At 45.9% G+C, this 23,251-nt stretch overlaps 1 protein-coding gene, 2 non-coding genes and 3 pseudogenes across 6 annotated transcripts in view; all 6 read left to right on the forward strand.

Moving 5' to 3' along the window:
- TRIM37 (tripartite motif containing 37) overlaps positions 1 to 23,251 on the forward strand; it is a 212,303-nt gene that overhangs the window by 178,735 nt on the left and 10,317 nt on the right. For all 4 annotated transcript variants that reach the window (XM_056556846.1, XM_056556847.1, XM_056556848.1 and 1 more), the window contains one exon: positions 4,752 to 4,901. In XM_056556846.1, coding sequence (XP_056412821.1) covers positions 4,752 to 4,901 — 150 coding nt within the window. The remainder of the gene's footprint in view (positions 1 to 4,751; positions 4,902 to 23,251) is intronic.
- LOC130360003 (U2 spliceosomal RNA) lies at positions 6,342 to 6,477 on the forward strand (annotated as a pseudogene).
- On the forward strand, positions 16,329 to 16,546 carry LOC130360043 (small nucleolar RNA U3). The gene has a single exon (XR_008890526.1). It is a non-coding gene; the product is annotated as a small nucleolar RNA U3 (small nucleolar RNA).
- LOC130360044 (small nucleolar RNA U3) lies at positions 17,171 to 17,388 on the forward strand. Its single transcript, XR_008890527.1, has one exon. It is a non-coding gene; the product is annotated as a small nucleolar RNA U3 (small nucleolar RNA).
- On the forward strand, positions 17,868 to 18,037 carry LOC130359945 (U2 spliceosomal RNA; annotated as a pseudogene).
- On the forward strand, positions 18,068 to 18,176 carry LOC130359840 (U2 spliceosomal RNA; annotated as a pseudogene).

The following is a 23,251-nucleotide window of genomic DNA, read 5'->3' on the forward strand; positions in this document are numbered from 1 at the left end:
TTTGCAACAGCTGGAGACACCCTGTTTGGAAAACACTGCCGTAGGGTATTTTGGTGGCGGATGCAAATCCCCAATTTAGGCCTCAAATGCGCATGGCTCTCTCTCTCGCTTTGGAGCCCTGTCGTATTTCAAGGCAACAGTTTAGTGCCACATATGGGGTATTTCCCTAGAAAGGTATTTCTGGAGAAATTGCGTTACAAGTTTTGGGGGGCTTTTTCTCCTTTTACCCCTTATGAAAAAGTAAAGCTGGGCTCAACACTAGCATGTTAGTGTAAAAATTTTAATTTTCACAAGAGGTAAAAGGGGGAAAAAAGACTCACAAAATTTGTAACGCAATTTCTCCTGTGTACGGAAATACCCCATATTTGGACGCATAGTGCTCTGTGAGCGCACAACATGGCTCAGAAGTGAGAGCGCATGTACATTTGAGGTCTAAATTGGTGATTTGCACAGGGGTAGCTGATATTACAGCGGTTCTGACATAAATGCAAAAGAATACATACCCACATGTGACCCCATTTTGGAAACTACACTCCTCACGGAACGTAACAGGGGGTATAGTGAGCCTTAACATCCCACAGGTGTTTGACGAATTTTCGTTAAAGTTGGATGAGAAAAGGAAAAAAAAATATATATATTTTTTTCCACTAAAATGCTGGTGTTACCCTATATTTTTCATTTTCACAAGGGAAAATAGAAGTGGGGTTACAAATTTTGGGGGGCTTTTTTGTTCCGGAGTATGGAAATACCCCATAGGTGGTTGTAAAGTGCTCTACTGGCGCACTACAGGGCTCAAAAGACAAGGAGCGCCATCGAGCTTTTGGAGAGTGAATGTGTCCGAAATTTAAGGCCATGTGTGTTTACAAAGCCCCCATGGTGCCAGAACAGTAACACCCCCCCCCCCCCCCACATGTAACCCCATTTTGGAAACTACACCCCTCACGTAATGTAATAAGGGGTGCAGTGAGCATTTACACCGTGAAAATGAAACATTTTATTTTTCATATGCACAGCCCACTGTTCCAAAGATCTGTGGGGTATAAATGCTCACTGCACCCCTTATTAAATTCTGTGAGGGGCATAGTTTCCAAAATGGGGTCACGGGGGGCTATTCCAACCAAATTCTTTCTCCAAAAGCTCAATGGCGCTCCTCCTCTTCTGAGCATTGTAGTTCGCCCCCAGAGAATTTTACATATTCAGAAAAGATGGGGTTACAAATTTTGGGGGGCATTTTCTCCTATTACCTCATGTAAAATTATGAGGGAAACAAGCATTTTAGTGAAAAAAATATGTACACATCCAAATTTAACAAAAAGCGGTCAAACACCTGTGGGGTGTTAAAGGAGTACTCCGGTGCACACTTTTTTCATTTTATCCCGTCCGGGCTGCAAAGTAAAAGAAAACACACGTTATCTTACCTGCCAACGAGCCCCCGGAGCTCCGGTACAGGTGTTCGGTCCCCGGGCTGTATTCTTCTTACTTCCTGTTAGCCCGGCACGTCACACGGAGCTTCAGCCTATCACGGGCCGAGGCGGGACATCGCTGCGGCCGGTGATAGGCTGAAGCTCCGTGTGACGTGCCGGGCTAACAGGAAGTAAGAAGAATACAGCCCGGGGACCGAACACCTGTACCGGAGCTCCGGGGGCTCGTCGGCAGGTAAGATAAAGTGTGTTTTCTTTTATTTTGCAGCCCGGACGGGATAAAATGAATAAAGTGTGCACCGGAGTACTCCTTTAAGGCTCACTGCACCCCTTGTTACATTGCTTTAGGGGTGTAGTTTCCTAAATAGTATGCGTGTTTTTTTTTTTTGCTGTCTGCACCATAATTGGCTCCCTTAATGCAGCACGTCCCCTAAAAACATGACCCCCCCCCCCCCCCCCCCCAAAAAAAAAAAAAAACATTTCAGCAAAATTTGCTTTCCAAAAGCCAAATGTGATTCCTTCTCTTCTTAGCATTGTAGTTCGTCCGCAGTGCACTTGACATCCACACATGGGGTATTTCCATACTCTGAAGAGATGGGGTTACAAAATTTGGGGGGCATTTTTTCCTATTACCCCTTGTAAAAATGTAAAATTTGGGGAAAATAGTATTTTAGTGAAAAAATTCATTTACACATCCAACTTTAACGAAAAGTCGTCAAACACCTATGGGGTGTTAAGGCTCACTGTATCCCTTATTAACCTGTTAGGGGACGGAGGGCGTAACTGTACGCCCTCCACCCACTCCCTTTCTATAACTTGGGGCCACGCCCGGCCTCTAACAAGGGCCGGGACCCGTGGCTAATAGTGTGCGGCACTGATCGCGGTGCAGCACGCTATTAACCCTTTAGACGCGGCGTTCAAAGTTGAATGCTGCGTCTAAAATTAAACTGCTCCTGGCCAGTTCAGTGGGCTGTTCGGGATTGCTGCGGCGAAATCGTGGCATCACGAACAGCTGTAGGACACCTTCCTCCTGGTGTCCAATCGCCGAATGACTGCTCAGTGCCGGAGATCCAGGCATGAACAATCAAGCGGCAGAATCATTGATCACTGGTTTCCTATGAGAAACCATTGATCAATGTAAAAGATCAGTGTGTGCAGTGTTATAGCCCCCTATGGGAGCTATAACATTGCAAAAAAACAGTGGAAAAAAAGGGAATAAAGATCATTTAGCCCCTTCCCTAATAAAAGTTTGAATCACCCCCCTTTTCCCATAAAAAAAAAAAAAGTGTAAACATATGATATCACTGCGCGTGGAAATGTCCGAATTATAAAAATATATCGTTAATCCGCACGGTCAATGGCGTATGCGCAAAAAAATTCCAAAGTACAAAATAGCGTATTTTTGGTCACTTTCTAGATCATGAAAAAATTTATAAAAAGCGATCAAAAAGTCCAATCAATACAAATGTCACCTCTAAAAACTTCAGACCACGGCGCAAAAAAATGAGCCCTCATACCACCCCGTACGCTGAAAAATAAAAAAGTTATAGGGGACAGAAGATGACAATTTTAAATGTATACATTTTCCTGCATGTAGTTATTTGTTCCAGAAGTCCGACAAAATCAAACCTTTATAAGTAGGGTATCATTTTAATCTTATGGACCTACAGAATAAAGATAAGGTGTAATTTTTACAGAAAAATGCACTGCGTAGAAACGGAAGCACCCAAAAGTTACAAAATTACGTTTTTTCTTCAATTTTGTCGCACAATGATATGTTTTTTTCCGTATCGCCGTAGATTTTGGGGTAAAATGACTGATGTCCTTACAAAGTAGAATTGGTGGTGCAAAAATAAGCCATCATATGGATTTTTAGGTTCAAAATTGAAAGGGTTATGAGAGGTAAGGAGGAAAAAAACGAAAGTGGAAAAACCCTCCGTCCCCAAGGGAGGTAAATTCCTTGTAGATATAGTTTCCTTACTCGAGAGAAGTGGGTTACACATTTTGGGGGGATTTCTCTCCTTTTACCGCTTGTGAAAATTCAAAAACAAAAATAAAAAATTCTACAAGAACATGCAAAAAAATGAAGATTTTGAATTTTCTCCTTCACTTTGCTGCTATTCCTGTGAAACACATAAAGGGTTAACACACTTTCTGAACGTCATTTTGAATACTTTGAGGGGTGCAGTTTTTATAATGGCTTAATATGTGGGATATTTCCAATATGAAGGCCCTTCAAATCCACTTCAAAACTGAACTGGTCCCTGAAAAATTCTGATTTTGAAAATTTTGTGAAAAATTTTAAAATTGCTGCTGAACTTTGAAGCCCTCTGATGTCTTCCAAAAGTAAAAACATGTCAACTTTATGATGCAAACATAAAGTAGACATATTGTATATGTGAATCAGTATATAATTTATTTGGGATGTCTATTTTCCTTACAAGCAGAGAGCTTCAAAGTAAAAAAAAAAATCTAAACTCTAAATCTAAATTGTTACATTTTTCATTACATTTTGGAATTTTTCAACAAGAAATTATGCAGGTATCGATGAAAATTTGCCACTATGTTATTGAGGTGGCATCATAGTGCCAATCTGTATGCACTAACCATTGCAACAGAATTTTTTTTTTTTTTTCATGTAACAGAAGATATGTTAAATACCCCTGATGATTCTAGTAATTTTTTCCAAAGGACTGTTCATGACAAGTCTTTTTCCCATCATCTTAAATGTGTTATGGCTTAATCTTAGATCCCCACCTGCAGGAGAATACAGAAGCGGGCATGATGTGACTCACAAAGCTTTCTCAGTAGGCATTTTAAACCATTACTAACGGCATCTATTGTTTGTCGGCTTTTCTGCAACAAAAGTCTTGATTTTTGTAAGTGATCTCTAATACAAAAGTGTGTTTTATTTATTCCTTGCTATATCCTTCCATTCTTCCACCTCTGCACTCATTTAAATTTCAATGACTGATGGCTTGTAGTACAGAACTTATATTAAGGTGCCAGCATCCATCCCTATCTGCAGCATGTGAAAAGTGTGTAGGAGTTGGCATTTAGAGAAGGTCTTTCAGTGACATGGTATAAGAGACGTTTTTCACGCTTAGTCACTGCTGCGTGATGTGTTCTGCAGTACCATTTAGTCTCATTTACAAGATTACTGGATTAACATTTTCACTGCTAGGACTAGCAATATAGTATGCATTCATCTGGGAATGGTAACTATACAGTGCTGTCGTTTGGTTCATTTCTTTACTGTAAATTGTGTTGTGTGGGTATTTTCTGCTTCTGCATTCTAATCCGGTTTTATTCTATTTTCTATTTTATCAGCTGGTTTATGCTCCAAGCATATTCTTCACATTTTGCCAGGAATGAGTAGTGACAGTGACATTGAGTGCGACACTGAAAATGAAGAGCAGGAAGAAAGTATTACGTGTGTCAGCTTTAATGACACTTTCACAGCACAACCTTCTGCTGACGGTGAGTTCCTTCTGTTTCAAGACTATATACGATTCCTGTTCTCTAGATATGTATGCTCCACCCCTTTTATCTTTCCTGGAATCCATGGGGATTCTGAACCTGTTAGTGCTGTTAGTAATTGGGGTATTACCAGGTTTCCTTTTAGCTTTATAATTCTTCATGAATGCCTGGAAAAAGCATTATGAAATTTATCAAGTGTAAAATGATTCAATTTGATTGAAAGCTCTCGGTACCACCTTGTGGTTATATGGTGTACTGCAGTATTGATTTATTAATTGTTAATTTGCCATATTGTGGTAGTTCACTTTGTTAAAGCAAATCTGTCAGTTTTGCTTTAAAGGTTAAAGCTAACCTGTCATTCAGGCTTGTAGTGCGGGAGATACTGATCAAAATGACACTTACAATGTCCTGAATGGCCCAGCCATTGCGTCGTTATTGCTGGGGCATTGGCTGAGCAAGGACCGGAGCTCCAGGCACCCCACGTGATCTTCTGCCGGGCGGGCGCTCCACCCGGCTCAACAATATGCACGGCTGCTCTCGCGGCACGGCACATACGCCGCTACAAGAGTACACCCGGAAGCGGCATCAGTTTCAGCCTCATAAGGCTGAAACTGACGCTGCTTCCGAGTGTACTCTGGGAGCGGCGCATGCGCCGTGGCGAAAATCTGGCGCGAGTGCAGAGAGGGAGGCTGTGCATATTGATGAGCCGAGCGAGGTGGCAGAAGATCACATGGGGTACCCGAAGCTCCTAACCTAGCTCCGCCCATGCCCCACAGACCTAATTTACATAAAAAGAAAAACAGCCATAACGGTGCAAGGGATGGGCCATTCAGGGCGTTGTAATTCTCATTTTGATCAGTATCATCCGCACTATAAGCCTGTATGATGGTTTAGTGCGGGTGATACTGATGACAGATATCCTTTAATCTCTTATTTTAATGACAACCAGACCCCAACCTCATTCTGCTATAGTAACAAAGTTGCAGCTGTGTGGGCACAGCTTTGCTAGGGCGTTGCTAGGGTTGGTGTCACCCGGTGCGGTAGAAAATGGTGTCACCCCCATACCTCCCCCCTCCCCCCAGTAAGTTTTTAGCCTGTTGTGACAGACACCACTGTTGTAGCGCATTGTGAGAAATTCCAGTATAATAATCAGATATACCAGTTGCCACAGAATGGGAAAGTGATAAAGAAGTTTTCACCATTTAAATATACAGCTCCCAGAATTACTTAAAGGGGTACTCCACTGGAAAACATTTACTTTTATATCAACTGGTGCCAGAAAGTTAAACAGATTTTTAAATTACTTCTATTTAAAATCTTAATACTTACAGTACTTATAAGCTGGTGTATGCTCCACAGGAAGTTGCGTAGTTCTTTCCAATCTGACCACAGTGCTATTTGCTGACACCTCTGTCCATGTCAGGAACTGTCCAGAGCAGGATAGGTTTGCTATGCCTTTTGGCTAAGATCAAGTGTAGTATCTGTTCTTATCAGTTTTCCTGCTGGTGGGGATGGGTGCTGCATGGAGGATGCAGGTGTACCAGGGCTTTCCGGGGCTGGTTCTGAGGAATCGTTTCGACGGCTGCCCCGATGTGACCTGTTCCCTCCGGGTCTCGCCATGAGGCTGAGAGGGTCTAGAGCCGAGGTACTTTTGTGCCTCGGGGAGTGGTGACCCCGAGGTGCCGAAACTCACTGGGAGGATGGACTCACTGAGTTGAAGCACAGGCACCATAATCTCTTCACCTTGTGGCACTCACCTCTTGATTCCCGGCCTTCTGGCTAGGATCAGAGAAATTTTTATAGATCCGGCCGGATGTCCGGGCAGTATATCTGCACACATTCACTTATTTATTTCTTTTGTCTCACTGTGTCACTTTTTGCGTGTTGTGTGTTCACAGGATTTGTCAGGATGCGGTAGCCCTTCTGGGTGTGCCTCCTGGCGGTCTAGGGGAGGTGTGTGTGGCCATTAGGTTCCGCACCTCCCTGCAAACACCCCGGGTACTCCTGCTTTGGCAGGGTACCTACCGTAATCGGCTCTGCGGGCAGATACCTTGGCTAACGCCAAGGGGGATGCCGGGAGCATTTGTGGTCCCCTAGTAGCTTCGGCGAAAAGGGATATCGAACCTGGAACCTCGCAGGTACCTTTTGGTCCGGAGGCGAAGGGTAAGGTTTGTTGGGTGGCCTCTCTCCTATCGGAGAAGGGCTTGCGATAGACCGCATCCTTTGTGCACGTTTTTTTAGTGTAACACGTTTGCACTTTTTCTTGCTCTTTGGGTGAATCGAAAGCACGTTCCTCGGCTTTAGATAAAAAAAAAAAAAAAAAATGGGGATTTGCTCCTACTATGGACAGTTCTTGACATGGACAGAGGTGTCAGCACAGAGCACTGTGGTCAGACAGAAAAGAAATTAAAAAAGAAAATAACTTCCTGTGAATCGCTTATACAGCAGCTAATAAGTACTGGAAGGATTAAGATTTTTAAATAGAAGTAATTTACAAATCTGTTTAACTTTGTAGCACCAGTTGATTAAAAAAAATGTTTTCCAGTAGAGTACCCCTTTATGCAGTGGTGAGGTTATGCTGGGAGTTGTAGTTTCACTGACCATAACTGTAGAACTGACAAGCGACTACAGCTCTGATAGGACATAGAGAGGAGAATGTACAATGATATCAGTGACGTCTTCTCTATAGTCTTCCCTTATCTAATTCAGATGTTACATACCGCCTGGTCCAGCTAAAACTTCTGTCTGTAGAATGTGACGCCCAGACGTCTCCTCACTATGTCAGCGCATTCTCATCCTCTATATGAAAACAATTATTATTATAAACCTGCCAGACACTGTATCCTCTAAATATAATACTACTATACACTATACTCTTTGATTATAAACCTTCCATACACCATACCCACTGAATATAATAATACCACACACTGTACATTCTGAATATAATACCATCACATACTGTACCCTCTGAATATAAATCTGCCACATACTGTACCCCTGAATATAACACTATCACATACTGTACCCTCTGAATATAATACTACCATATACTGTACCCTCTGAATATAAATCTGCCACTTACTTTACCCCTGAATATAATACTATCACATACTGTACCCTCTGAATATAATACCAACACATACTGTACACTCTGAATATATTACTACCACCCACTGCGCCCTCTGGATATAATACTTAGAGATGAGCAAACTACAGTAAATTCGACTCGTCACAAACTTCTCGGCTCGGCAGTTGATGGCTTTTCCTGCATAAATTAGCTTTCAGGTGCTCCCGTGGGCTGGAAAAGGTGGATATTGTCCTAGGAGAATCTTTCCTATGAATGTATCCACCTTTTCCAGCCCACCGGAGCACCTGAAGGCTGAACTAATTTACGCAGGATAAGTCATCAACTGCTGAGCCGACAAGTTCGTGACTAATCGAATTTACTGTAAATTCGCTCATCTCTAATAATACTACCACAAACTGCGCCCTCTGAATATAATACTACCACCCACTGTGCCCTCTGAATATAACGTTGCCTCTGAATATAATACCACAACCGCAGTAACACCCCTCAACATCCGTTAGCTGATGCTATTACCACGGGAGGGGGGTATTGGTGGTGTTGCTAGTGGATGATCGGGGTGCTACTACTGGGGGGGGGGGGGTGTTGCTGAAGGATGATGAGGGTGCTACTGGCCATCCCCCCTGGCAGTATCACCCCCATCATCCATCGGCAGGATCATCCTCCTGGCAGGAGCACCGCCATGATCCACCATCATTATCTGCTGATGGAGGTGCTGCTGGGGGGGGGGGGGGGGGTAGTTGCTGGCGGATGATGAGGGTGCTACTGCCAGGGGGGGAGCATTAGGTAGGCAGCAGTTCCCCCACATAAGGTAGGTAGCAGTTTCCCCACATTAGGTAGCATCTTTTCCCCACATTAGGCAGCATAGATTCCCCACATTTGGTACCAGTTTCCCCACATTAGGTAGCAATTTCCCCATATTAGGTAGCACAGATTCCCCACATTAGGTAGCAGTTTCCCCACATTCGGTAGCACAGATTCCCCACATTAGCTAGCATAGACTCCGCACATTAGGTAGCATAGACTCCGCACATTAGGTATCATAGACTCCGCACATTAGGTAGCATAGACTCCCCACATTAGGTAGCATAGACTCCCCACATTAGGTAGCATAGACTCCCCACATTAGGCCGCCTTGCAGGTTCCCCACAATGCGTCAAAGTCTCCCCACACACACACACACACATAAAAAAAACACATACAGCACAGAGAGACACACACACAAACACACACAGTCAGAGAGACACACACTCACAGACACACAGTCACACAGTCACACACACACACACAGTCACACAAACACACAGTCACACACAGTCACACAAATACACAGTCTCACACACACACACACACAGAGTCACACACACAAACATAGATAGAGACAGACACACACACTCACCCATCCAGCACAGCGATCCTTCTCACCGAGCGCAATGCGAGTGACGTAACTGACGTCCCCCTGCGCGGCCATGCGGTGTGACGTCAGGCCGGCGCAGACTTGGGGGCGTGATGACGGACGGGCGCACTGAAAGCGGGGGGGGGGGGGGGGAGGTTGCTAACGGACGGCACACACAGCACGGGGGGGGGGTGCTGACGGATGGGAGGCCGGTCGGGCACATAGGGGGGTGTCAGTGTAGCTGGGGAGGGGGTGTGGGTGCTGCGGAGCATCTTGGTGTCACCCCATTAGGTTGGTGTCACCCGGTGCGGGCCGCACCCCCCGCACCCGGTTCGCAACGCCACTGTGTGGGCATGCTGGGAGTTATAGTTTTGCAACATCTGGAGGGCTACAGTTTGGAGACCACAGTTCCATAGAACCACATTGATCTGTGTGCTCTGCACTCAATTGATAAAGCCTGGTCCTGCAAGGCTTTATCATTCACAGCGCAGCAGCAGCCATGGAAGGAGAGGTAAGCCCTCCGGCTACCTCAGAAGTGTATTGCGCTTTTCCGTTTTTGTATTTTCATTTTTTCCTCATCACCTTCTAAAAATCATAACCCTTTCAATTTTGCACAAAAAATTCCATATGATGGCTTATTTTTTGCGCCACCAATTCTACTTTGCAGTGACATTAGTCATTTTACCCAAAAATCCACGGCGGATCGGAAAAAAAATTAATTGTGCCACAAAATTGAAGAAAAAATGTCATTTTATAACTTTTGGGGCTTCTGTTTTTGCGCAGTGCATTTTTTTGTAAAAATTACACCTTATCTTTATTCTGTAGGTCCATACGATTAAAATGATACCCTAATTATATAGGTTGGATATTGTCGTACTTCTGAAAAAAATCATAACTACATGCAGGAAAATTTATACGTTAAAAATTCTCATCTTCTGACCCCTATAACTTTTTATTTTTCCCCTTACGGGCCGGTATGAGGGCTAATTTTTTTCGCCGTATTCAAAAGTTTTTATCGGTATCATATTTGTATTGATCAGCCTTTTTGATTGCTTTTTATTAATTTTTTCATGATATAAAAATTGACCAAAAATATGCTATTATGGACTTTTGAATTTTTTTGCGCGTACACCATTGACCGTGCGGTTTAATTAACAATATATTTTTATAGTTCGGACATTTCCGCATGTGGCAATACCACATGTTTATTTTTTACAGTTTTTTTTTGGTTTTAGTTTTTTATGGGAAAAGGGGGAGGGGTGATTCAAACTTTTATTAGGGAAGGGGTTAAATGACCTTTATTAACTTTTATTGACACTGCACACACTGATCGTTTACACTGATCCCTGCAAAGCCATAGCTTTGCATGGATCAGCGTTATAGGGGTTGATTGCTCAGTCTTGGAGCAATCAAACGCCGATCGGAGGCGACGGAGCAAGTTAAGGGGACCTCCGCTCGCGTCCTAGTGGATCAGGACATCGCGATAGTCCCGATCAGCCCGACTGAACTGCCGGGAAGCTTTTACTTTAATTTTAGACGTGGCGATCAATGTTGATCGCCGTGTCTGAAGGATTAATAGCGAACGGCACAACGATCTGTGCCGCACGCTATTAGCCCAGGGTCCCGGCTATTATAAGCCCCTGGGACCGACCCGGTATGATGCGGGGTCACGCCGTTTTAAATACCGGGCGCAGTGTTACAGGTATGCCCTGCGTTCTTAAGAGTTTAAGGTACCTTTAGACGCCGCTGTCAGCTTGTTATTAAATGGCGAAGAGGGGAAAAATGAAAACACAAAAATGAAAAATCGCAGTGTCATTAGTGGGGTTAATAAAGTTATCCAGCCAAAGACATCTTATCCCCAATCCAAAGGAAAGGGGATAAGATGTCTGATCGTGCGGGTTCCGCTGCTGGGAGCCCTCGCGATCTTCGTGTAGCACCCGCAATCTATTAGGGGCTGCATCTCCAGTCTTGGAAAGCTCTTTCTTTCTGGGACTGGAGATGTGACGTAACCCCACGCCTCCTCCCATAGACATGGAGGGCACGTGGTGTTATGTCACGTCTCCAGTCCAGGAAAGAAAGAGCTTTCCAATACTGGAGATGCAGCCCCTAATAAAATGTGGGTGCTGCATGGAGATCGTGGGGGGTCCGAGCGGTGGGACCCCCGCGATCAGACATCTTAACCCCTATCCTTTGGATAGGGGAATAAGATTTCTTTGGCCGGATGACTCCTTTAATGTGGGGAATTTATATTTCACCCTGTTTTGTGGTGTAAATTTGTCTCACAGTTTGTCTCACATGCTGTTCAGTCTTTTTGCAATGTTCAGTAATTTAACATGTGCGATTATCACACCGTTTTTCGCAAAGCCTTCAATTGTTGCAAATCTACACCAGCCCCGACCTGGCTTACAAAACTGGCTGTGGACAGAATTAATAAAAAGTCAAAGGGGGAGATTTATTAAAACCTGTCTAAAGGAAGAATGGTGCAATTGCCCATAGCAACCAATCAGAATGCTTCTTTCAATTTTTCCAAAGAAGCAATCTGGTTGCTATGGGCAACTGCACCACTCTTCCTCTGCACAGGTTTTAATGAATCTTCTCCAAAAGTCCAACATTTTGTCACACGGGTTAAAAAATGGAAGGAAAAGTCTCAGAGAAAGCATCAAAGTACAGATGTGGGGATAGGTGTCTATGGCTGCAGTACTTCTTTAACCCCTTAAGGACTGAGCCCTTTTTCACCTTAAGGACTCAGCCATTTTTTGCAATTCTGACCACTGTCACTTTAAACATTAATAACTCTGGAATGCTTTTAGTTATCAATCTGATTCCGAGATTGTTTTTTCGTGACATATTCTACTTTAACATAGTGGTAAAATTTTGTGGTAACTTGCATCCTTTCTTGGTGAAAAATCCCAAAATTTGATGAAAAATTTGAAAATTTTGCATTTTTCTAACTTTGAAGCTCTCTGCTTGTAAGGAAAATGGATATTCCAAATAATTTTTTTTTATTCACATATGCAATATGTCTACTTTATGTTTGAATCATAAAATTGACGTGTTTTTACTTTTGGAAGACACCAGAGGGCTTCAAAGTTCAGCAGCAATTTTCCAATTTTTCACAAAATTTTGAAACTCGCTTTTTTTCAGGGACCAGTTCAGGTTTGAAGTGGATTTGAAGGGTCTTCATATTAGAAATACCCCATAAAAGACCCCATTATAAAAACTGCACCCCCCAAAGTATTCAAAATGACATTCAGTGTTTTAACCCTTTAGGTGTTTCACAGGAATAGCAGAAAAGTGAAGGAAAAAATTCACAATCTTCATTTTTTACACTCGCATGTTTTTGTAGACCCAATTTTTGAATTTTTGCAAGGGGTAAAAAGGAGAAAATTTTTACCTGTATTTGAAACCCAATTTTTCTCGAGTAAGCACATACCTCATATGTCTATGTTAATTGTTTGGCGGGCGCAGTAGAGGGCTCAGAAGGGAAGGAGCGACAAATGGTTTTTGGGGGGCATGTGACCTTTAGGAAGCCCCTATGGTGCCAGGACAGCAAAAAAAAAAAAAACATGGCATACCATTTTGGAAACTAGACCCCTGGGGGAACGTAACAAGGGGTAATGTGAACCTTAATACCCCACAGGTGATTCACAAATTTTGCATATGTAAAAAAAAAAAATACATTTATTACCTAAAATGCTTGGTTTCCCAAAAATTTTACATTTTTAAAAAGGGTAATAGCAGAAAATACCCCCCAAAATTTGACGCCCAATTTCTCCCGATTCAGAAAACACCCCATATGGGGATGAAAAGTGCTCTGCTGGCGCACTACAGGTCTCAGAAGAGAAGGAGTCACATTTGGCTTTTTGAAAGCAAATTTTGCTCTGGGGGCATGCCGCATTTAGGAAGCCCCTATGGTGCCAGAACAGCAAAAAAAAAAAAAAAAAAAAAAAACACATGGAATACCATTTTGGAAACTAGACCCCTCGGGGAACGTAACAAGGGTTTAGTGAACCTTATTACCCCACAGGTGTTTCACGACTTTTACATATGTAAAAAAAATAAAAACATTTTTACCTAAAATGCCTCTTTTCCCAAAAATTTTACATTTTCAAAAAGGGTAAAAGCAGAAAATACCCCCCAAAATTTGTAACACAATTTCTCCCGAGTACGGCGATACCCCATATGTGGCCCTAAACTGTTGCCTTGAAATACGACAGGGCTCCAAAGTGAGAGTGCCATGCGCATTTGAGGCCTAAATTAGGGACTTGCATAGGGGTGGACATAGGGGTATTCTACGCCAGTGATTCCCAAACAGGGTGCCTCCAGCTGTTGTAAAACTCCCAGCATGCCTAGACAGTCAGTGGCTATCTGGCAATACTGGGAGTAGTTGTTTTGCAACAGCTGGAGGCTCCGTTTTGGAAACAGTGGCGTACCAGACGTTTTTCATTTTTATTGGGGAGGGGGGTTGTATAGGGGTATGTGTATACGTAGTGTTTTTTACTTTTTATTTTATTGTGTGTTAGTGTAGTGTAGTGTTTTTAGGGTACAGTCACACGGGCGGGGGTTCACAGTAGTTTCACGCTGGCAGTTTGAGCTGCGGCAGAAAATTTGCCGCAGCTCAAACTTGCAGCCGGATACTTACTGTAATCCTCCGCCCATGTGAGTGTACCCTGTACGTTCACATTGGGGGGGGGGGGGGAACATCCAGCTGTTGCAAAACTACAACTCCCAGCATGTACGGTCTATCAGTGCATGCCGGGAGTAGTAGTTTTGCAACCGTTGGAGGCTCCGTTTTGGAAACAGTGGCGTACCAGACGTTTTTTATTGGGGAGGGGAGGGGGGTTGTATAGGGGTATGTGTATACGTAGTGTTTTTTACTTTTTATTGTGTTAGTGTAGTGTTTTAGGGTACAGTCGCACGGGCGGGGGGTTCACAGTAGTTTCTCGCTGGCAGTTTGAGCTGCGGCAGAAATTTTGCTGCAGCTCAAACTTGCAGCCGGATACTTGCTGTAATCCTCCGCCCATGTGACTGTACCCTGTACGTTCACATTGGGGGGGAAAAAACATCCAGCTGTTGCAAAACTACAACTCCCAGCATGTACGGTCTATCAGTGCATGCTGGGAGTTGTAGTTTTGCAACAGCTGGAGGCACACTGGTTGTGAAACACCGAGTTTGGTAACAAACTCAGTGTTTTGCAACCAGTGTGCCTTCAGCTGTTGCAAAAGATACAACCCCCAGCATGTACGGACAGCGGAAGGGCATGCTGGGTCTTGTAGTTATGCAACAGCTGGAGGCATACTACTTTGGCTGGGGATGCTGGGGACTTTAGTTATGCAACAGCTGGAGACACACTGGTTTGCTACATAACTCAGTGTGCCTTCAGCTGTTGCAAAACTACAACTCCCAGCAGTCACCGACAGCCAACGGGCATGCTGGGAGTTGTAGTTATGCAACCTGCAGATGCACTACTACAACTCCCAGCATGCACTTTAGCTGTTTGTGCAAGCTGGGAGTTGTAGTTACACAACAGCTGAAGGTACACTTTTCCATAGAAAAAATGTGCCTCCAGCTGTTGCAAAACTACAAGTCCCAGCATGCCCATAAGGGCATGCTGGGAGTTGTGGTGGTCTGCCTCCTGCTGTTGCTTAACTACAGCTCCTAGCATGCCCTTTTTGCATGCTGGGAGCTGTTGCTAAGCAACAGCAGGAGGCTGTCACTCACCTCAAACGATCCTCGCCGCACAGGTCAGTCCCTCGTTGTCGCCGCTGCGGCCTTCGCTCCTGGGGCCCTGATCCCAACATTGACGCCGGGGATCGGGGTCCCCAGCACATGGGGTGCACCTCCCGCACCCGCTCATGTCCCCCGGAAGAGGGGCGGAGCGGGTTGCGGGAGTGACACCCGCAGCAGGCGCCCTGATTGGTCGGCCGGTAATCCGGCCGACGAATCAGGGCGATCGTGAGGTGGCACCAGTGCCCCTGCAGGCTCTGGCTGTTTGGGGCCGTCTGAGACGGCCCCGAACAGCCTGTAATTCCGGGTCACTGGAAGACCCGATCGACCCGGAATCTGCCGCAGATCGCTGGACTGAATTGTCCAGCGATCTGCGGCCATCGCCGACATGGGGGGGCATAATGACCCCCCTGGGCGATATGCCCCGATGCCTGCTGAACGATTTCAGCAGGCATCGGGCACCGGCTCCCCTCCAGCTAGCGGCGGGGGGGCCGGGATTTGACAGGACGTACTCAAACTTCCTGAGTCCTTAAGGACTCGGAAAAGGGGCCGTTTGAGTACGTCCTGCGTCCTTAAGGGGTTAATAAAAAAAAATGATCATAACACTGTAACATTCTGTATTGCTGCTGCCTTTCATTCTAATAATTGACAGAAATAGCATACAAGAATAGTTTGTCGATGGGGGATGGGGAGAGGGGAGGTTTCCTGCTGTTCGCTTACTGCAGAATTCAGCTGACATACAAATGTAAATGTATCAGGAGCCATGCTTCAAGAAAAGAATTTCAGAGCTCTTGATCGTTGCCCCCCTGACTTGTCACTTTCTACGTCATGCTTGTGTTTGCTGTGCAGGTAGAGTCAGTAAACAGGAAATGCAAGAGGGGGAGGGTGCAGCTTATGCCTGTTAGTGATCAGATCACACGTGCAAGTGAGTAGGCGGAGCAGTGGAGCTAAACACGGATCCCACTGGTTGTTTGAACTCGCATGCAAATTCAGAAGGGAAAGCAGCAGTTGTATTCTGGGTATTAGCTTTTTCGACTTTTATACAGATATAACAACTTGTATTTTTCTTGTAGTCATAGCTCTAACTATGATGTCCAGGGTTCCTTATTTGTTAGGTTGTGTTCAGGGTTCCATATTTGTAACATTGTGTGGGCGTCTCCCTAATGTTAGACGCAGGGTCCTATCACCCGGAGTGTCTGTAGAGCAACAGAAGGTTAGGACTATACTTTCAGGGATCATTTCTATAGGTCGTAATTGTGGAAATGTCACAGAAAGTGTCCAAGCTCACCAACCATGAGGAGGAGCTGTAGTGATCTCTCTTGAGCGTGAAGTGAGCTTTCAGTTCTGCTTCATTGCAGGGACTGGCTGCTGTTGATGACCGTTCTCCTTCTCTATCATAGAGAGGGTGGAGAGAGAGATCACAAGCTGAGTGGTTGGTTTATATTTGGCAATAATGATAGAAATATGGAAGTGCCATGATGTTCTCTTGTCCTTTCTCTGTTTGTTATACTGTCTTGAATGTTTGTGGTACAATGGTTATATTGCACAGAGAGATGTGCTGCAACTGAGAATAAAAGCGGAATGTGTTTATATTTGTTTAAAGAGAGTGTCATAAAGATTTACTATGGTAGTGTCGCTATATGAACAGTAATTGTGTTAGTTTATCGTGTGCTGAGTTCTAACCTGTGTTGCATTGCAGAAAATGTTATATTCATGACGGTTGATTGCAAATAAAGTTACTTTCTAAAAAAAAAATAAGTTAGTAGGCGGAGCAACAGAGCTAAACTAGGTTCCTGCTGGTTGCTTGAACTCACATGCAAATTCCTAAGTCAAAGTTTTCTTCTGGGTATTAGTTCTTTCGACTTTTATACATGTCCTAAAAGATTCTATTTTTCTCATAGTCGTAGCTCTAACTATTTCTAATATATCACTGTGTTCAGGGTTCCTTATTTGTTAGGTTGTGTTCTGGGTTCCTTATTTGTAACACTGTGTGGGCATCTCCCTAATGTTAGACGCAGGGTCCTATCACCCGGAGTGTCTGTAGAGCAACAGAAGGTTAGGACTATACTTTCAGGGATCATTTCTATAGGTCGTAATTGTGGAAATGTCACAGAAAGTGTCCAAGCTCACCAACCATGAGGAGGAGCTGTAGTGATCTCTCTTGAGCGCGAAGTGAGCTTTCAGTTCTGCTTCATTGCAGGTACTGACTGCTGTTGATGACCGTTCTCCTTCTCTATCATAGAGAGGGTGGAGAGAGAGATCACAAGCTGAGTGGTTGGTTTATATTTTGTAATAATTATAGAAAAATCTTAATTGTTTGGGAATTTCTGAGTGGTTGGAATAAAATTTTAATAAAAGTTAAAAATAGATAAACAGAGAAGTAATTATTTCTGTATAAATTAAAAGTATACTTAAGTTTATGTGTGTGTAATTATGAAACGGCATCAGGCTCTCTGTGGAGGAAAGATAAAACTACTCTCTGTTCATATGACAAACATGAGAAAAACCTATAAATCCTACATATGTTGAGTACGTGCACTCTACTGCATATATCCAAAACTAATAGACGGCCCTAAATATTTTGAGATCACAACATGACAAACAATACATGGTGCTAATTGTTTTGAAACAGATTCCAATTTAAAGTATGCTGCTGAATTCATAAAACCAATAGATGGCGCTAGGTAGTTTGAGCATATTACAAGTGAGAGTCAATAGATGGCGCTAGGCAGTCTGAGTGTATTACAATTATATAATCGCTTCTCTGCCTTTTGGCTAAGATCAATTGTAGTATTTGTTCTTATCAGTTTCAACTTGGTGTGGAGCTGGTGGGGATGGGTGCTGCATGGAGGGGACAGGTGTACCAGGGCGGTCCGGGGCTGGTTCTGAGGAATCAGCGTGACGGCTGCCCCGATGTGACCTGTTTCCTCTGGGTCTCGCCATGAGGCTGAGAGGGTCGCTTCTCGGCCTTTTGGCTAAGATCAAGTGTAGTATCTGTTCTTATCAGTTTTCATGCCGGTGGTACACTACGCCGGTGTGGGGCTGGTGGGGATGGGTGCTGCATGGAGGATGCAGGTGTACCAGGGCTTTCCGGGGCTGGTTCTGAGGAATCAGCTCGACGGCTGCCCCGATGTGACCTGTTCCCTCCGGGTCTCGCCATGAGGCTGAGAGGGTCTAGAGCCAAGGTACTTTTGTGCCTCGGGGAGTGGTGACCCCGAGGTGCCGAAACTCACTGGGAATATTGGCTCACTGAGTTGAAGCACGGGCACCATAATCTCTTCACCTTGTGGCACTCACCTCTTGATTCCCGGCCTTCTGGCTAGGATCAGAGAAATTTTTATAGATCCGGCCGGATGTCTGGGCAGTATATCTGCACACATTCACTTATTGATTTCTTTTTTGTCTCACTGTGTCACTTTTTGCGTGTTGTGTGTTCACAGGATTTGTCAGGATGCGGTAGCCCTTCTGGGTGTCCCTCCTGGCGGTCTAGGGGAGGTGTGTGTGGCCATTAGGTTCCGCACCTCCCTGCAAACACCCGGGGTACTCCTGCTTTGGCAGGATACCTACCGTTATCGGCTCTGCGGGCAGATACCTTGGCCAACGCCAAGGGGGATGCCGGGAGCATTTGTGGTCCCCTAGTAGCTTCGGCGAAAAGGGACATCGAACCTGGAACCTCGCAGGTACCTTTTGGTCCGTAGGCGAAGGGTAAGGTTTGTTGGGGGGCCTCTCTCCTATCGGAGAAGGGCTTGCGATAGACCGCATCCTTTGTGCACGTTTTTTTAGTGTAACACGTTTGCACTTTTTCTTGCACTTTGGGTGAATCGAGAGCACGTTCCTCGGCTTTAGATAAAAAAAAGAGTTGAAGCATGGGCACCATAATCTCTTCACCTTGTGGCACTCACCTCTTGATTCCCGGCCTTCTGGCTAGGATCAGAGAAATTTTTATAGATCCGACCGGATGTCCGGGCAGTATATCTGCACACATTCACTTATTTATTTCTTTTTGTCTCACTGTGTCACTTTTTACGTGTTGTGTGTTCACAGGATTTGTCAGGATGCGGTAGCCCTCCTGGCAGTCTAGGGGAGGTGTGTGTGGCCATTAGGTTCCGCACCTCCCTGCAAACACCCCGGGTACTCCTGCTTTGGCAGGGTACCTACCGTTATCGGCTCTGCGGGTAGATACCTTGGCTAACGCCAAGGGGGATGCCGGGAGCATTTGTGGTCCCCTAGTAGCTTTGGCGAAAAGGGACATCGAACCTGGAACCTCGCAGGTACCTTTTGGTCCGGAGGTGAAGGGTAAGGTTTGTTGGGGGGCCTCTCTCCTATCGGAGAAGGGCTTGCGATAGACCGCATCAAGAAAAAGTAGCTGGTGGGGATGGGTGCTGCATGGTAGGGAGCAGGTGTTCTGGGGCTGGTTCTGAGGAATCAGCTCGAAGGCTGCCCCGATGTGTCCTGTTTCATCCGGGTCTCACTGAGAGGTTCTAGAGCCGAGGTACTTCAGTGCCTCGGGGAGTGGTGACCCCGAGGTGCCGAAACTCACTGGGAGTATTGGCTCACTGAGTTGAAGCACAGGCACCATGATCTTTTCACCTTTGTGGCACTCACCTTTTGATTCCCGGCCTTCTGGCTAGGATCAGAGAAATTTTTATAGATCCGGGCAGTATAGCTGCACACATTCACTTATTTATTTCTTTTTGTCTCACTGTGTCACTTTTTGCGTATTGTGTGTCCACAGGATTTGTCAGGATGCAGTAGCCCTTCTGGGTAGGTCTAGGTGGTATACCGGTTCATACCGTTTTTGGGCTGCACGATATGAATTTTAGCCCATACCGCAATACTGGTTTGGCCCCTCCCCCTTGGGAATGAATTATCAGCCCAGCGCTGCGCTGTCCCCACATCGGGTAACTAATCATATGTGACCAGCCAGCGGGCTACTACTCACATATGTCAAGCACTTCCCTCCTCCTCTTTGTTGCGGGCCGACACCGGCGCTGGAACTCTATACTGTACGCCAGTGGTCTCCAACCTGCGGACCTCCAGATGTTGCAAAACTACAACTCCCAGCATGTCCGGGCATGCTGGCAGTTGTAGTTTTGCAACAGCTGGAGGTCCGCAGGTTTGAGACCACTGCTGTACGCTGTATTCCTATGCCCGTGCTGCAAAAGATAAAGAAAATAAACTTTTAACTTGCCTACCTCGGCCCTGGAACGTGGGACAGCCGGCTTCTTACATGACAGTGGGCTCAGCCTATCACTGGCCGGGGGCGGGGCATCGCTCCGGCCGGTGATAGGCTGACGGCTGTCCACGTTCCAGTCCCCAGCGTGCGGCCGAGGTGGGTGAGATAAAAGTTTATTTTCTGTATCTTTTGCAGCCCGGGCATAGGTATACAGCGTACAGCAGTGGTCTCCAACCTGCGGACCTCCAGCTGTTGCAAAACTACAACTCCCAGCATGCCCGGACAGCCATTGGCTGGGAGTTGTAGTTTTGCAACAACTGGAGGTCCGCAGGTTGGAGACCACTGGCGTACAGTGAGTTCCATCGCCAGCAGCCCCCAACAAAGAGGAGGAGGAGGGCAGTGCTTGACATATGTGAGTAGTACCCCGCTGGGCTGATCATTAGTTGGTGGGAGCAGAACAGTGCTGGCGGGTCACATGATTTTGGGGAGGGAGCCGAACACCACGCGCGGGTCACATGATTGGGGGGGGGGGGGGTGAGAAAATACTGTTATATACCGTGGAACCGCCGTAAGTTATTAAAAAAAATATATACCGTGATACACATATTTGGTCATACCGCCCAGCCCTACTTCTGGCGGTCTAGGGTAGGTGTGTGTGGCCATTAGGTTCCGCACCTCCCTGCAAATGCCCCGGGTACTCCTGCTTTGGCAGGGTACCGACTGTTATCGACTCTGCGGGCAGATACCTTGGCTAACGCTAAGGGGGATGCCGGGAGCATTTGTAGTCCCTTAGTAGCTTCGACGAAAAGGGACATTGAACCTGGAACCTTGCAGGTACCGTTTGGTCTGGAGGCAAACGGTAAGGTTTGTTGGGGGGCCTCTCTCCTATCGGAGAAGGGCTTGCGATAGACCGCATCCTTTGTGCACGTTTTTTTTTTTTTTTTAGTGTAACACGTTTCCACTTTTTCTTGCACTTTGGGTGATTCGAGAGCACGTTCCTCGGCTCTTAGAAAATCACTGAGTGGGTTTTTCGATTTCTTGTGCTTTTCTCTTACAGGATTGAGCAAAGTGTTAGAGTAGCATATGCCGTGCCATGTATAGCTTGGGGAACCTTTGCTGTGTATCGTACTGTCATGCTTTGTGTGATTGTAATTTATTGTATGACTCGTAATGACTGCACGAACAATAAAGCTCTTTCAATAACGGAAGTACGGGAACCATTATAAGAGGGACCACCGCACCAGGACCAGATCGCTACGAGGACAAGTGCTCGTTCTACATGGAGGACGTGACAGTATTTGCGCTGACCAGCGTTCGGTAACTGTACTCGTCCAGACCTGCGAGGACTTCGGCAGAGCTTCGGGGGCAAAAGTCAACTGCGGGAAGTCGGAAGCTAGGCTCTTCGGGGAGTGGCACTTGGCTTCTTCCGCTCTCTTCCCCTTTACTGTTAAACCAGACTTCATCCAAATTTTGTGAGTCTGGTTCGGGAAGGACCTTTGGAAACCAAAGACTATCTACAAGCTCAACCGAGCGAAGGACTTGTTGGAGCTGGTTCTGGGGCTCCCCACAGCCATGGCAGAGACTGTCTGGACTAATGTGGCCTCAAAGCAGCTTACAATGGACATAAGGACTTGTCATGGATGGCCATTAAGGGAGGACTCTCTCTCAGGTCGTTCATGCATGCCCGCGACCTGTGCAGAACCCGGTACTGCCCTCGGTGCCCCTATGTGGAGAAAACCTCTTTGCACGTGTTTTGGCAGTAGTGGAAGCACGGGCACCATTGCTCCAATACACCGCACAGGCCTGGCCTCCCAAGGCCATCACCCGGACGGTGTTTCGCTTCATCTGGGGCAAAATGGACAGAGTCAAGAGGACTGTGATGTACAAGGAGCCGAGCAAGGGGGGGGGATGGGACTATCCTATATCCCCACTCTTCTGAGGGCCTCCTTTGCATGTGTCAGCAAACGTTTGTTGAAAAACTGGCTCAGCGGGCAGATCCATGTCTGGCGTGTTTCTCATGCCCCTCTGGAGACAGCTGGGCTGGGACAAGTGGGACAGCTCCATCCCTTACAACTGGAACACTCCCTGTTTCTATGGGGATGTAGTCCGGTTTGTGAGGGAACACCAGCTACAGGGGATGAAGCCTGACATGTGGAAGCCAAAGACTATCTACAAGCTCATCCGAGCTAAAGACTTGTTGGAGATTGTTCCGGGGCTCCCTGCAGTCACGGCAGAGACAGTTTGGACTAAGGTGGCCTCAAAGCGGCTTAACAATGGACACAAGGACTTGTCGTGGATGGCCATTAAAGGAGGTCTCTCCCTCAGGTCGTTCATGCATGCCCGCGACCTGTGCAGAACCCGGTACTGCCCCCCGTGCCCCTAGGTGGAGGAAACATCTTTGCACATGTTTTGGCATTGTCCCTTTTGCGGGTCCCGATTAGATCTAAGCCATACAAGTCATACAATAAATTACAGAATGGTGACCCCAGGGTGCCGAAATTAACTTGGGATTTGCAACCCCACTTGAATGAAAGCATGTATTACACACTGTGCACATCCACTTATTTATTTATTTATTTTTTTGTCACTGTGTCCACTTTTTGTGTTCTTTTGTCCACTAGGATTTGGTAGAGTGCGGTAGCCCTTCTGGGTGTCCCTCCTGCCGGTCTAGGGGAGGTGTGTGGCCATTAGGTTTCTCACCTCCCTGCTATACCCCGTGGCATCATGTTTTGCCAGGATGCCAAACCGCATTTACTGGTTCCTTAGTGACAACCTGGTTAAGGCCTAGTTGTCTGCCGGGAACACTTTCGGTCCCTGAGTAGCTTCGACGAAAGGGGACATCGTACCTGGAACCCTTACGGTCTGTTCCCTGGGACCCACGACGTGGAGGCCATCCAGGGGGCCTGGCCCCTTATGAACGGTTTTAAGGACGCAGTGTGGCTTGCCAGGAACAGCCTCGTGAT

This window comes from Hyla sarda, chromosome 2 (genome assembly GCF_029499605.1).
Source record: "Hyla sarda isolate aHylSar1 chromosome 2, aHylSar1.hap1, whole genome shotgun sequence".
Lineage (NCBI taxonomy): Eukaryota > Metazoa > Chordata > Amphibia > Anura > Hylidae > Hyla > Hyla sarda.